Below are 13,022 nucleotides of genomic sequence, written 5' to 3'. Positions count from 1 at the left end.
CCCCAGGCTGTGTGGCAGGGTGGTGGCATATGCTGCTACTGCTACCCCAGGGGAGCAAGTCTCCAATGCAGTGATGGTGTGTGTGTGTATACACATATTTCCATCCATCTATATATTACTTATCTCACTCCAAGACGGCGGCAGCGGCTGCTGCTGCATCCCTTTTCGGAGCTGCTATTGGCCAGAAATGATGTCAGTGCTTCCCAGGCTGGGTGCACCGCCATTGGCGGTGAGCAGGGATGCGGCTGTCAGCTGGAAGTGCTCCAGTCATTCATGGGGACTTCAGTGTGTGTTTGCTGGGCACGCTTGGACACAAATAGATGGTGAAAGATCTGGCAGAGCCAGGTGAGCACTTAGGGCTTCACTTTTAACTCTTTCTGGGGTTGGGATGGAGTGCCCTTCATCTCTTCTCTCATCCCCACAAAGAGAGCCAGATGCTCACCTGTCCCTCCCTTGTTCTGGCAGCAGCTGGCTGAAAGCACCCGCTCACCCCCTGCAATGTGCAGCCCAAGGGCATGTCCCTGTGTTGCTCAGTGGCCTTTGGACAACTGGAAAAAGCTCTGCTGCTTTTCCCTCTTCACTCCCACCAGCAATCAAAATCCCCGGCTTTGCGCTGAGATCAGCCGCAATCATGACAAGACTTGAAATGCTGCTTCTGGGCTCTGTCTTAGCCAGAATAATCTCTAAAGCTCAGCACCTACCTCGCTCAGCAGGAGCACTGAATAAGACTGCCAGCTTCCTTGGCTGCCGGCTCCCTTCTAACTTGCAGTATACTACAGCTCATGCTTCAGACCAGAGACTGCTTGGTTCCTGCAGTCCTAAACACCTTTGCTCACAAACTCAGTAAATGAGGGAAACAATTCTTAGCACCATGTCCCTCTTGTGTGAATGCCAGAGTCCAAAAATAGGACACCTAGGCTCGTGCCCAGACAGTGGCAGCGCTGGAACCACCACAGGACAGGTGACAGATGGATCCCAGCTTTCTCCCACCACTCAGATCTGTGCAGTGCAGCACAGAGATGGAGACCCGGGCCAAGAAGCTGCGTGTTCATCTGGGCTCGATCTCCCTCCCATGCTCAGTGATGCTCCGGGCACATGCCGCCTTTTGGGGACGCTAAATGCTTCCCTTCATGAGGTCTGCTGCAGGTGAGGGCTCCCTGCAGACTTTTCTGCCTGTCAAAGCGCTGGTCTGGGGAGATGTGGTGGCTTTGGCTGCGTGTCCCTGGCTGCAGGGGGACCCAGCTCTGCCCCCCGACCCTGTGCTCGGCTCACCCCGCGCTCGCTGCCGCCTCATTGAGCGCGGCCGGCGCGCTGCCCGCACCAGCTTCGTGTGAGCGGGGGTACCGCAGGGCTCCCCGGGGAGGCTCCCCCGCTCTCCAGCGCTGCACCCGAGGTTCAAAACAGCCCCCGGCGACTTGCGTGGCCGGGGGTCCCCCGTACGCTTCCCTTCCCACCGCCCCCGCCGCCTTCCCCACGCGTGCGGCTGCCCGGCGGCACCACGGGAGCCCCGCGCCGAGCGCAGGGCAGCCGGTGCGGTCCCACCGCCGCCGCTGCTCACCTGCACCTGCATGAAGGAGCCGCGGTAGAAGCAGCAGGCGGCCGCGGACAGGGCGCTCCACAGGCTGCACCGCTCCGTCATGGCGCGGCGCGCCCGGCGGGGGCTGCCCCGGCCCGGGCTGCACCGCCGCTGCCTCCGCCGCCGCCGGGCTTCAATTTCAGCCGCTTCCCCGATTACCTCATCCCTTGTCGGCTGCGAGGGGCGGGCACGGTGCGGCAGCTCCGCCCCGGCCCGCCCCTGGGGGCCGCCCCGGCTCCGGGGAACCGAGGAAGCGGCACCTCGGGGGAAGCGGTACCGCGGCTGCCCGCGCCCTGCGGGAGAACCGGGAACCGCCGAGGGGAACCTAGGCTGCCATGCCACAAGGGGAACCAGCATCCCTGAGGGGATCGGACACCCCGGCTGCCGGTGCTCTGAGGGGAACTGGGAACCAGCTCCTCCGAGAGGAACCGGCACTCCCATGTCGCAAAGGGAACAGGCATCCCCGTGGGGATCAGGCACCCCTGGAGGGAACCCGCAGTCCTATCTGCAAAGGGTAGCAGCATCCCGGAGGGCATCAGCACCCCGGCTGCCTGTGCCTTGAAGAGAGCCGGCACCTCGGAGGGTGTCGGGCATCCCTGAAGGGAACCGGCACCCCGGCTGCCCGTGCCCTGAGTGGGACTTGTTCCTCTGAGGTGACTCAGCTCCAGAGAGGGGAACAGACACCCCCGAGGGGAAACAGCACCCCTGGCTGCCGGTGCTCTGAGAGAAACTGGCTCCTCTGAAGGGATCAGACATCCTGAGGGGATCCAGCACCCCTTTTCTCCCCATCCCAAATCTGCCTGCTCTCCCCAGTGATGCCCATGGGTCAGGGGCAGCCTTGTCCCCTCTTGCCCATCCTGTCTTCCTTCACCCCCACAGGGTGATACCTTTCTGGGGGATACACCAATGCCCACCTCACATGGCGGGGAGCCAGCTGCCTGTTTCCTGTGTAGGCTGTCTCTGACTTGTGTTTAATTAAGGCTCTGCTTCAGTTTAATTAAGGCCACAGTATCACGTATGGGATGTGCAAGGCAGCACTGATGACTCAAAGCATTGCTCCAGCCTTGACTCTTGAATAAATCCCCCAAACCCCTGCCTGAACCCACTGCCAGCAGCTGCTCTGTGCTGGAGACAGGCAGGGACCCCCCCAGCCCTGGCAGTGACAGGGACCTACACCTTGCTGTTCTCCCTCCACATCTGTCCTGCCCTGCACGGCCGGGATTTGGCTGCCCTTTGTTAACTGGGGGCTTCACCCTCCCATCAGCAAAGCGTGTCCCGGACCAAGGAGCCCCAGGCACTGCTGTGACCTCAGAGAGGTATTCCTGCTGCCACCGACCACAGAACCCTGCAGCCTTCCTGCTAATTAATTCAAACGAGCCCCTTACATTACCAGGCAAGGAGACAGCATCTGAGGCTGATGAGATATAGGTCCCTGCTTGAGCAAGCAGCTCTTCCGCGCAGAACAAAGAGCTCAGAGGCGCTGGCCGGGCTCTCACTCTGCCCATGGTTTTTCAGGGGAGAGAGGAGACAGGAGAGCAGCACCACTGAACAGCAGGATAGGGCTGAGGCATGGGAGAACTGGTGGCAGCACACAGCCTGCAGGCAGGGAACATGGGGCAGCAGGTCCCACGGGTCCCATGGGTGCCTCCAGCCCCACCAGCACGGGCAGGGAGCATGGACTCTCCTCGTCTCCTGCCTGGGGCTGAGGAACAGAGCAGATGGCACTGTGCAGGGACATGCTGCTCCAAAAAGATGTGATGGTGAATCATCCTCCTGCCAGGGTTTCTCCCCTGTGATGGGATCCATGGTTTCCTATTGAGGCTTTCACCAACAACTGAGCAGGAGCCTCACAGGGTGCTGCAGGGTGAAATTCTCCAGCTGTGACTGTGCTGCCCCTCCTCACAGGGAGGCTGAAAATCCCTGACTGAGCTCTCAGAGGATGTGTGACAGCTTTACTGGTTGATGCTCTCTTGAAGGGTAACATTTTTCTGCAGCTCCTTCACCTGCACAAAGGCCAAAGCTGGGGTGGCTGGGATGTTGAAATAGACAGCTGGATGTGCAGATCCCCAGGCAGCTTGGAAATACCAGCCCTTAGGCTGTTATTAAAGCACATTAATTGCCAAGTGCCTATTGATCCTGGCTTTCCAACCCTCTCTAGCTCCCAGTTGAATCAGGTGACAAGAGAACCAGCCCTGGCTGTTTTGCAGCCAAAGCTCAAAAGCTGATGTTTGGCAGATCCTTGGTGCACACGTGGACACAGACCTGCCTGTCAGCCTTTGCACATGAGGGTTTTGCAACACATCCTCTCCCTCTTCCTGATTCTCTCCTTCACCAGCTCTTCTTCCTGTCTTTCCTTTGCTCATCCCTCACCAGTGTTTACCCTTTGCTTGTTTCCCTCCCAGCTGCACTAACCAGTGGCAGACCCCAGCCCCATCCTCCCTTGCTCCAAAGGCAGGGACATCAGCCTCTTTCCCACCTTAAATTCTGCAGGACCTGGGGCTGGACACTGCTGGGTGCTGAGCCCCCTGCAGCTGCACAGGCTGCCAGCCAGGCACAGTGCCTGCAATCAGCTGGATTGTCCCTGTCATTCCGGTCACTCACACTCCAGATAATTACTTATTTGACTAAAATAGCTGCTGTCACTGCAGCCATCAGTTGCTTCTCTGACCAAAGGGAAGAGCTGTATAAATCACAGCCCCTGGGCTGTTTCTGGACACCATGGGGATGGATGAGAAATAAAGGCCAAATAGCTCGGGTCTGGGATCTGACTGGATGGTAGGGAATTTTCCCAGCTCACCAAAAAGTACTTGATCCAAAAGGGAGAGCCATATCCATTGCTCCCCACCTGTATTGTTTTAGTCTATTAAATCATGATCCATAAAATGTGTCCATCTCTGGGTGCACACACTGACAGTGCCAGGGAAAACATCCCAAACTATTCTGTTCCTCTCCTCACTCCTCCTTGCTTTCACAGGAGCAGGAGTTTCTCTGCACATCTTGAGGTCCCCATACCAGGGCCCTTCCCTGCAGAGGCCAGTGTACTGGCTTTGCAGGGGAAAATGAACTACATCACAGCCAGACCTAATACGCCCAGTCAGAGCTTTGTTATCCTGGCACACATCCCACTCCCAGCCCTGTGAGCTCCCATTATGCCAGTCCCACATGGCTTAAGGGCGCAGAGAGGAGAACATCCCACCCGCGGGATCACTCTGCTACACGTCAAAAACCTCATCTGACCCCAGTGCCCAGAGGCTGCCAGTTGCCAGACTCAGCATGTGGGGTCCTCATTAGCCCCAGGGATGGATGTGCAGGGAGGTGACGCCTGTTGGAAGCAGCAGATGAGCTCAGGGTCCAGCTTTCTCCCAGGCTTGCCAGTTGGTGCTGCCACAGGGGGTTCCCACATTTCCATGTTGGCTACAGCCACCACCATGAGCCCCAAATCCAAAAGTTGAAGGTGCAGGGATCTGTGCTAATTAAGACCACCCAGGCTGGGCACCTCAAGTCACTTCTCAACAAGTCCATCTGTCCAGTGGCAGACTAGATTAGATCCCCACTGGACAACTGGGCTCAGGGAGCTCCAACTTTCATTAAACAAACACCCCAAAGGCCATGGCATGGCAGTGACCACACTCTCACTTCAGTGGGTTTCAGTGCTCTGTGCCCAAACCTCACAGCACCCCTGCCACCACTCCTCTGTGCCTGCCCAGTGCCCACCATGCCAGCAGCCTCCTGCAAAAGGGCCGCTCTCCTCTAGAGCCAGGCGCCTCACTAATGAATTTCTGGCCAGACATGAAGAGTCCTCAGGAATGTTAATAGTTTGCTGGAGGATAAGCAAAAGATTTGGAGAGATTTACACCAACTTTCATGTGACAGCCACGAAAGTGGCTCAAACCCTTCAGTTTTTTTTACGTGGGGGCGGAGGGAGGAGGCTGTGTCTGTGGGCGTTCACAAGTATCTGGGAACATGAAACGCAAGCAGCTCCTGTGGGAACAGCATTGAGGCGACCACGTAGGGTTTGTGTGTCCTCTGCCTCCCCTGCCCTTGCCAGAAATATCTTCCAGGGCCAAAAAGAGAGCCCAGAGGGGAGGAGGGGTGCCGAACTGAGCAGCTTGCTTGGACAGTTCCAGGGCCACCATCCCCTCTCCACCTCTGGCACCCAGGCTGTGATCACGCTCTGTGTCTTACCTTCACGTATTCACTGCCAGACTCCAGGCCATCATGGTGGCTGAAAGGAAGAGGAACAATAAAAATATGTAAGTTAAAGGCAGTAAGTTGTGACATTCAGGTTGAAGGCAGTGGTGGCACAACCGGGGGAGCTGGGGTCTGTGCCCCTTTTCTTGCCACAGTGCCAAGAGCATGGCCATGGTTCTGGGAGAGGTTCCCAGGGGCTCAGCACTGTTCCTGCCTGCTCCGTGCCCACTCTCAGCACAGGGCTTATCCTCCCTAATGCGATCAGGGGAGAATGAGGCCTTTTTAGAGGATCTTGCCCCAAATCGGCTTGGGACGGTGTGAGCTGAACCAGGGAGACTCAGCAGCCAGGCTGGGGTCCCCGCAGGTCACAGTGCTGGGGGATACCTGTCAAGGTGGGGGGCCCTGTCTGCTGTTCCCTGGCAGAGCTGCATTCCCAGTAGGCAGCTGTTGGAATATGCCAACCAGAAAAGCATTTTTGACTTTATGGCTTTGTGCAACCCTACAGAATTCAAATCCTACCAAAGCTAGGCCTAATGTCCTGACTGCGACTGCTTTTCATGCTCATGGTCCAGGTATGTGTCCATATGGAGAAGTCTCAGGGGAACAACAGAGATTTCCAAAGAAGAGAGTCTGTAACAGCCTGAGCTGGGATGTGCTGCCTTGAGGTCTCATCTTTCAGAACCAAATACAATAAACCAGATGTCTTTAAACAGAATCCAGAACCTGCTGCCTCCCCAGTGCCAAGCTTCAGTATGGACATCCCGCTGTTTGCCAAGGTTGCTTAACTGAGCACAAGGCAGCAGCAGGGGCCTGGGAGTGTCAGGCTGCCACACCAGGACAGGCAGCTGCAACTAAGGAATAACCAAATCCAAGGTCATCGTAGACCTGGGATGTCCCCTCCCTGACAGGAGCCACCTCATCAGACACATACTGAGAACTGCTGAGGGTCCTGCACACAACTTCTCTGTGAGACCAGCACTGGTAGCAACCCTGGGGAGCCAAATTCCTCCTCTGTGGGCTCTCTCCAGGTTGAAGGTGGTGCCTGGTGGTCTCCCCATAGGGAAACAGGGATAGCAGAGGCAACCACTGCCAGACATTTTTCTACTGGACATCCCCCATGGCGTTACAGCGTGTTGTCACAGAGTCTACAGGAGGCCTTTGTAATGTCCAGTTCTGGAATCCTTGGAAGTCTTTAAAAAACATGGATGGGCATCTCGTGCCTCAGTTTCCCCTTCTGTAGAGCTGCCTCTAGGGAAGCTTTGGCTGTCAGTGCTGCCAGAGGGGTCTGCAGGGAGTGTCAGGCAGTGCCTGCGGGAGGCGTTTCCTGTGCCTCAACACACGGCATTTAAGGACACGGTTAATGGTGAACATAGGAGGCCCGGGTTGACGTTTGGACTCAATCTTAGTGGTATTTTCCAACCTTTGCAATTCTGTCATTCTCCAAGCCCACACTGCAGAAACCGCATCCCCTGGTGTCCAGCTTTGGAGGGGGAAAGGGGGCTGGCAATCAAGCCTATATTTTTTGGAGGTGAAGAAAATAGCGGAGCATTTGGGAGCGAGGATAGATGCAGACTCCCCTGGGCAGCTGTGGGCTGCCTGCCCACCCCGGCGCTGCCTCTCCAGCCTGTTTGCCCTTCACACGCCGCAGAGCCGCCTGGTGCTGCGAGAGCCGTGAGAAAAGCCGGCAGGAGGACGGGGGGCCTCTGGGCAGGAAGTCGGGAGCATGGGAGCAGCTGGGAGACACAGCGAGGGCCCAGGCAGGAGAGGCCCCTGTGCCGGGGAAGGGCAGCAGCTGGGACCGCAGCCCCCCTGGTTCTGCACATTCCTGGAGGAAACGGCATTTTTGGGGGCAGATGAGCGCCTGGGAGAAATTCCAGGGCTGCCTTTGGAGTGCGGCCGTGGCTGAGCTGCTGGGACCCAGAGCTACAGCAGTGGTATTGGGGAGTGGGGGGTCGGTGGGGAGCCTGCTCCCTTTGGGCTCGGGAAGGCATCACTATGACTTGCAAATGTGCCAAGCTCCAGGCTGGCTGCTGGGAACAGTCCAGGAGGATCCTGTGGGTCCAGCCCTGGTTTGAAGCCTAGGCTCTGCTTTCCTTGGGACACTGGCACAGGCTGTACCCTTGTGCCTCAGTTTCCCCCTCTGCAGAGCTGCCTCCAGGGAGCTTTTGGCAAGCAGTGCTGCCAGAGGGGTCTGCAGGGAGTGTCAGGCAGTGCCTGCGGGAAGCAGCGTTTCCCGTCCCTCACGCACGGCCGTGCGCACAGGGAAACCGAGTCACGTCCGGCCTGTGACCTGCCAGCGGTCATCTGTGACCTGCCAGCGGTCATCTCCCGTTAGTCAGCGTGTCTCTGCTGGAGTCACAGCCACCGCCTTGCTCTGAGCAGCTCCACAGGCTGGGTGCCACTCCCTGTCCCACAGCAGCACAATTTCCCCCGTCACAGGCCTGATTCTGGGGAAGCCCTCCTGCCTAAGAGCATCCTCAGCCCACCCTGTCTTGGGGACTGTCCTTACCAGAAATATTCCAGAGGGGCAGGTGGAAACGTGCCCCAGGGCCATATTTATTTGCCCGCCCAGGGGACATGCTGCTGCCATGGCCTGGCAGGAACAGACTGTCCCCATCCCCAGGGATGTGCCTGCACAGGAGGAAGGGCTGGGACGCAGCATTATCCCGGTCCCACTTCCTCCCACCCGCCCCACAGCAGGGCCTGGCCTTGGGATGGCTCTGGCAGACGGCTGCTCCCTGAGCCAGGGGCTGTGGCAGAGGCTCCAGGTTAGAGTGTGGAGGAGCAGAAATTACCCTGCTCTGGTCACTGTCGTGCCTCAGTTTCCCTAGCAAGCAGCAAGGCTACACCCATCATCGGGGAAGCCCCACAGGATGCAAAAAGAGCATTTGGCCCCCAAATTTTTGGGAACCCACTCCCCAGATTCATGGCACCCACATGACCCACCCATGTCCTGCTTGGCTCCCAGCCACACTGACTTGGGATCAAAGTAATTTCTGGGAGACAGAGGGTCTGGGTGAGCCCTCTGCACCCTCCTCGAGGACTCTGCCACTGCTGGGGCTCTGTGCTCACCGAAGGATGTGGCAGCACCACCAGCCCCCCACACCTCCGAGGCCCCGGTCCCCCGAGCTGGCTGCGGCCCCTGGCGCTGGGTCTGCTGTGGTTTCAGCAGCTTTCCTTGAGGAAAACACCACCACGGGCTGGGGGCCTCGGCACCCGAGCAGCGGCTCCGCTCCGGCATCTGCGTCGAAGTTTTGCGCCTTCCCCACGCAAAGCCCCTTCCCGGCCTCTCCCTCCCCATCCTCTCCGCTGCGGCGGGGTGCGAGGGGTGGCCGGGGGGCCAGGACCCCTTACCTGCCCTGTCCCAGGGTGGGAAACCTCCTGCCCAGCGCTGTCATCGGCCCCGCGGGATCCAGCAAGCGCCTGTGCTCCGGGATGGCGAGAAGCTCTCCCGCGCTCTCCCGCCTTGCACTGAGCGTCGGGACTTGGGGGCGCGCAAGGCGGTGGCGGACCCTCCTCCTTCCCGTCCCAGCCCTCCTTCGGCCCACCCTTCGGGCCGGCAGGAATGTGTGGCCGGCACAGCCCGGCTCCCACCGCCGGCACGAATTTCTCCTTCTCACCCCGCTCCCGGACCTCCCGAACGCTCAGTGCCAGGAAAAGGAGCCCCCGGCTCCGGGGCGGTGCAGAGGGAACAGGGACACCAGGGGCCACTTGAGTGCAGACAGAGGAGAGTCAGGCCAGGGAAAGGGGGAGAAGTGTTTGCGTGAGAAATTTGGAGTCGCTTTTGCCTGTGTCCCCAGTCTCGCACACCCTGCTGGGCTGGCGTCGCATTTGGCCCCTTTTGCCCAGATGCTATGGGGCTGGGGGACAAAAATCCCTCTGTCTGATTCTGCGGTCAAAGCCCTCCAAAAAATCCATCCGTCATCTCAGAAGGCTGAACTTCCAAATTCCCCCGGAGGGGGAGATTGTGCCTGGAGTTGGCGGGGGTTTGTGCCCAGAGTGGGGGTTTACTGGCAGGTGATGAAATGCGGACAGAGCGTCTGGTTTCAGGATTTGCCCCTGTGCTTTGGGAGAGGCAGTGCTGCTCGGCAGAGGGCGAGAGGACAGAGGGGGTGGAAAGGAGAGTGAGAGGCGGAGGAGGCTGTAACAGAGATGATGTGAGCTCTCCGCAGCAGCACATCCTGGTGCTGGAACGCAGCCGCCGCAGGACAAAGAGATGCCGGGGCAGAGCGGGGCTGCGAGATGTTTCCACCCCGTCCGGAAACAGGAGGGAGCAGAAATCCCACAGGAAACTTCGTTCCCATGGAGCCGCTGACCTGACCATGCTCCAGCTGTGCTGTCCCACCGGCCAGGTGCATCCCGCTGGCACCGTGGGCACGGGGGGACATTGCAGTGACCCTGGCTTGTCCCAACCCCCTCCTCTTGCCCTGGAGGGGGAAAAGAGGGGTCTTAGCAGAAGGCTGAGCAAACCTCAAGGGCTATACCTGTCTGGGGAGATCTTGTCAGGATGTTCTTGTCCCTTTTCCAGCAGATCCCCAGCAGTGGTCTCTGCTCCAGCTGCTGCGTCAGGGCTTGTGGTTTGGCTGGGGTTTGGAGCTGGGCTGGAGCTCGGTGTCTGTGTCCTAGGGCAGGAGACATTTTCCACAGGCTCCTGGTCTGTCCTGGCCATTGCTCCCTCCAGGGTGTCCCCAGGTTCAGCTTCTTCCTCCTCCTGCTCTGCTTGTCCAACAGCCAAGGGTGAGTCTGTGCCAGGGCCAGGTGTGCTGGACACCTCAGGGCACTTGAGGCTGGGGAGCAGGGCTGTCTGGGAGGTTTTGTACTTGGGAGTCCCTTTCTCCCAGCAGTTGTGGCTACTCTTGTCTTTGCCCATGCTCTTCCCTGCCTTGCCCAGATTCACCCTGGGCATGGTGCCCATGTGGGAGTACATGTTCGATGACTGGGCGTAGGGGCCAGGGCTCTTGGGCACGGTGTTGAGATCATCCTGGGTGCTGTCAAATGGGTCTCCCAGGAAGCCATGGGGAGGCTGGAGATGTGGCCTGAGACTCTCAGGTGAGCTGGGGACCACAGAGACACGCCGGAAGGTGAAGGTGCGGGGAATGCTGCTCAGGCTCCCAAAGCCTTTGAACTTGAAAAATTCTGGCAAGGAGAAAGGAAGGATGAGTGTGGAGTTACTGTTGGCATGGTGTGATGGTGTGGGGTCCCAGAGCCCCTGGTCCTGGGTTGGGCTGGGCATGGGGCACTATGCAGGCTGTTGTAACCCTGTTACACCCACATCAACAGTCCCAGCTTGGCACAACATCCCTGTGGTCTGGGGTGTATATGATGCTTTATGTTTGAGGCATCTCTGCTGGGTACCTGGGAACCTCGGGAAGCAGAAGTCTCCTGTGCCCTGGCAAATCTAGCGGCTGCATCTTCCCACCTCTGCTGAGGGGTGAAGAAAAAACCCAACCCTGATGAGCAGGCAACTCTAGAAATTATTTCTTCCTGCCTACTTCCTCTGGGGGACTCTGGGTGTGCCCATCCCCACAGCCTCAGGGCAGCCCTGCAGGATGCAAGAATGGGACACACGGCATCTCCCCAGGGAATGCGGGTCCTGGACGCATGTGACCTGCCCACATGTGCATGTCTTGCCAGCACGGTGGAGTGGGAACCAGCTATGGGCGCTGCTGCGGGCGGGAGATAACCTCCCCACTTCCTCACCCGGCCCCTCGCCAGCTCCAGCTGCCACCTGCAAGTGCTGAGCACAAATGTGTTCGCCGGAGAAATATTTATAACTCCAGCGGGCGGCTTTGCATTTCACACCTCAGCCCCAGCTCAGCTCTGTGTGTCACTGCAGTGCAGCCTTGGATGGTGCCGGTGCCGGTGCTGGTACACAGAATGGGCCAGCCTGTGGCTGCAGTGCTGTTGAGCAGTGCTTCCTTGCCGGCCCCGAGTGCCCCAGTGGGTGCCACTGCGGGTTTTGCAATGTTGATGATGCCGTGGAGCTCTGCAAAGCACGGCAGATTTGCTGGGGCAGGAAGCAACACGTTGCAGAAGTGCTGAGCAAGGACCTGGGTGTCCGGGGCTGCTCGGCCCTCGGATTCCCACCTCCAGCGGGCATCCATGGGCTCTGTGGGGCATCCCTGCAGCTGGACAGGGTGAAGGGGCTGCATCCCAAAAGCCCCTCTGCAAGGCAGAAATCTTGTGGCCTGAGTGCAGTCAGAGGCAAAACTACCTTGTGCTAAACATCTCCTTGAAGTCCAAGCATCTTCTGCTACCTGCTGCTCCTGGGACTGCTGCTCGGTGGAAAAGGCAGCACTGGGGATTTTCCCCACCACTCTACTACAAAGAAAAATCCCAGCTGGGATGGGGCCGTGGGTTTGGCCAGTGGAGGGGTCCCGGGGGAGCAGAGGGACTGGCCCCCGTCTGGCGCCGGCCCTGCGGCAGGAATGCAAGACAGCACAGCCCAGCTCTGGGAATGGGGTGAAGGCCACGGCAGCCTCCCCCCAGGGCTCTGGGGGAAAGCCGAGGTCTGTGAGAAAGTGCAGAGCTCGCTCCCGGTGGGTATCGAGCACTTCCTCCCAGAAGAGCCGGTGGGAATCCATTCCCAGGCTCCCTCCCCAGCTCCTCTGTGTCACCCCTGTCCCCGTGCTGCAGAAGCACCCTGGGGTGAGGGTCCTAGCCACCCCTAATCCCCAGCACCAGCTGATACCCCAGCCATGCAACCTGAAGGCTGTGATTTAAGGAGTGAAGACCCCCAAACCTCGCTGTGCATCCCTCTGGTCACATCCCATCATCCAGCACAGGGCTGGGCTGCAGCAGACTGGTCCCAGCCCCAGCACCCAGCTCCTGAGCCAGCACCCAGCCCTGTGGATGGAAACCCCCAAAGCCCCTCACCCCAGTGAGATTCCTAACAAGAGCAGAGCCTGTCACAGCTCCAAACATCCCTGGATGGGATGACCCAGGGAGCGTGTGAGCACACACTCACACTAACTCTCACACATCCTCCTACCCACCGAGATGTCCAGGTGAGCACCCCATTGCCCACTCACCCTGTCCCATGGCCACTTACTGAATTTCTTGAAGCCCCCTCGTTTCTGGCCCTCGGCCATGACCGTGCTGGTTGGAGGCAGTGGGGACGGAGAGGGACAAGTATTTAACTGTGAAGCCCTTCCCTGCCCGCTCCTCCCTTCCTGCCCCCCCGCAGCCACCCTGCAGTCACTCATCGCTCGCTCAGCGTTTCCTCCCCAGCGTTGTCATCTACTCCCGGCCCTGT

General features: G+C 59.0%; 1 protein-coding gene and 1 long non-coding RNA gene across 7 annotated transcripts in view; one reads left to right on the top strand and one right to left on the bottom strand.

Moving 5' to 3' along the window:
• The window catches only part of LOC111936959 (uncharacterized), a 22,995-nt gene extending 17,152 nt beyond the window's left edge, over nucleotides 1-5,843 (top strand). Inside the window, exon 4 of the long non-coding RNA XR_015278129.1 lies at nucleotides 5,698-5,843. This is a non-coding gene — a long non-coding RNA (uncharacterized LOC111936959). The remainder of the gene's footprint in view (nucleotides 1-5,697) is intronic.
• SH2D3C (SH2 domain containing 3C) overlaps nucleotides 1-12,940 on the bottom strand; it is a 24,093-nt gene extending 11,153 nt beyond the window's left edge. For 2 of the 6 annotated variants that reach the window (XM_086857943.1, XM_086857944.1), the window contains exon 1: nucleotides 1,559-4,236. In XM_086857943.1, the coding sequence (XP_086714069.1) occupies nucleotides 1,559-2,017 (459 nt within the window). In that variant the 5' untranslated portion in view covers nucleotides 2,018-4,236. Of the gene's footprint in view, nucleotides 1-1,558; nucleotides 4,237-5,761; nucleotides 5,802-9,121; nucleotides 9,396-10,251; nucleotides 11,016-12,818 lie in introns of those variants that run through there. The other 4 variants (XM_023938116.2, XM_023938115.2, XM_023938117.2 and 1 more) reach the window with 4 other exon arrangements.
• Nucleotides 12,941-13,022: the final 82 nt, after the last annotated feature.

This window comes from Cyanistes caeruleus, chromosome 20 (genome assembly GCF_971803275.1).
Source record: "Cyanistes caeruleus chromosome 20, bCyaCae1.hap1.1, whole genome shotgun sequence".
Taxonomy (NCBI): Eukaryota; Metazoa; Chordata; class Aves; order Passeriformes; family Paridae; genus Cyanistes; species Cyanistes caeruleus.
The sequence above is the reverse complement of the archived record's forward strand: the minus strand, read 5'-3'. Positions and strand labels throughout refer to the sequence as shown.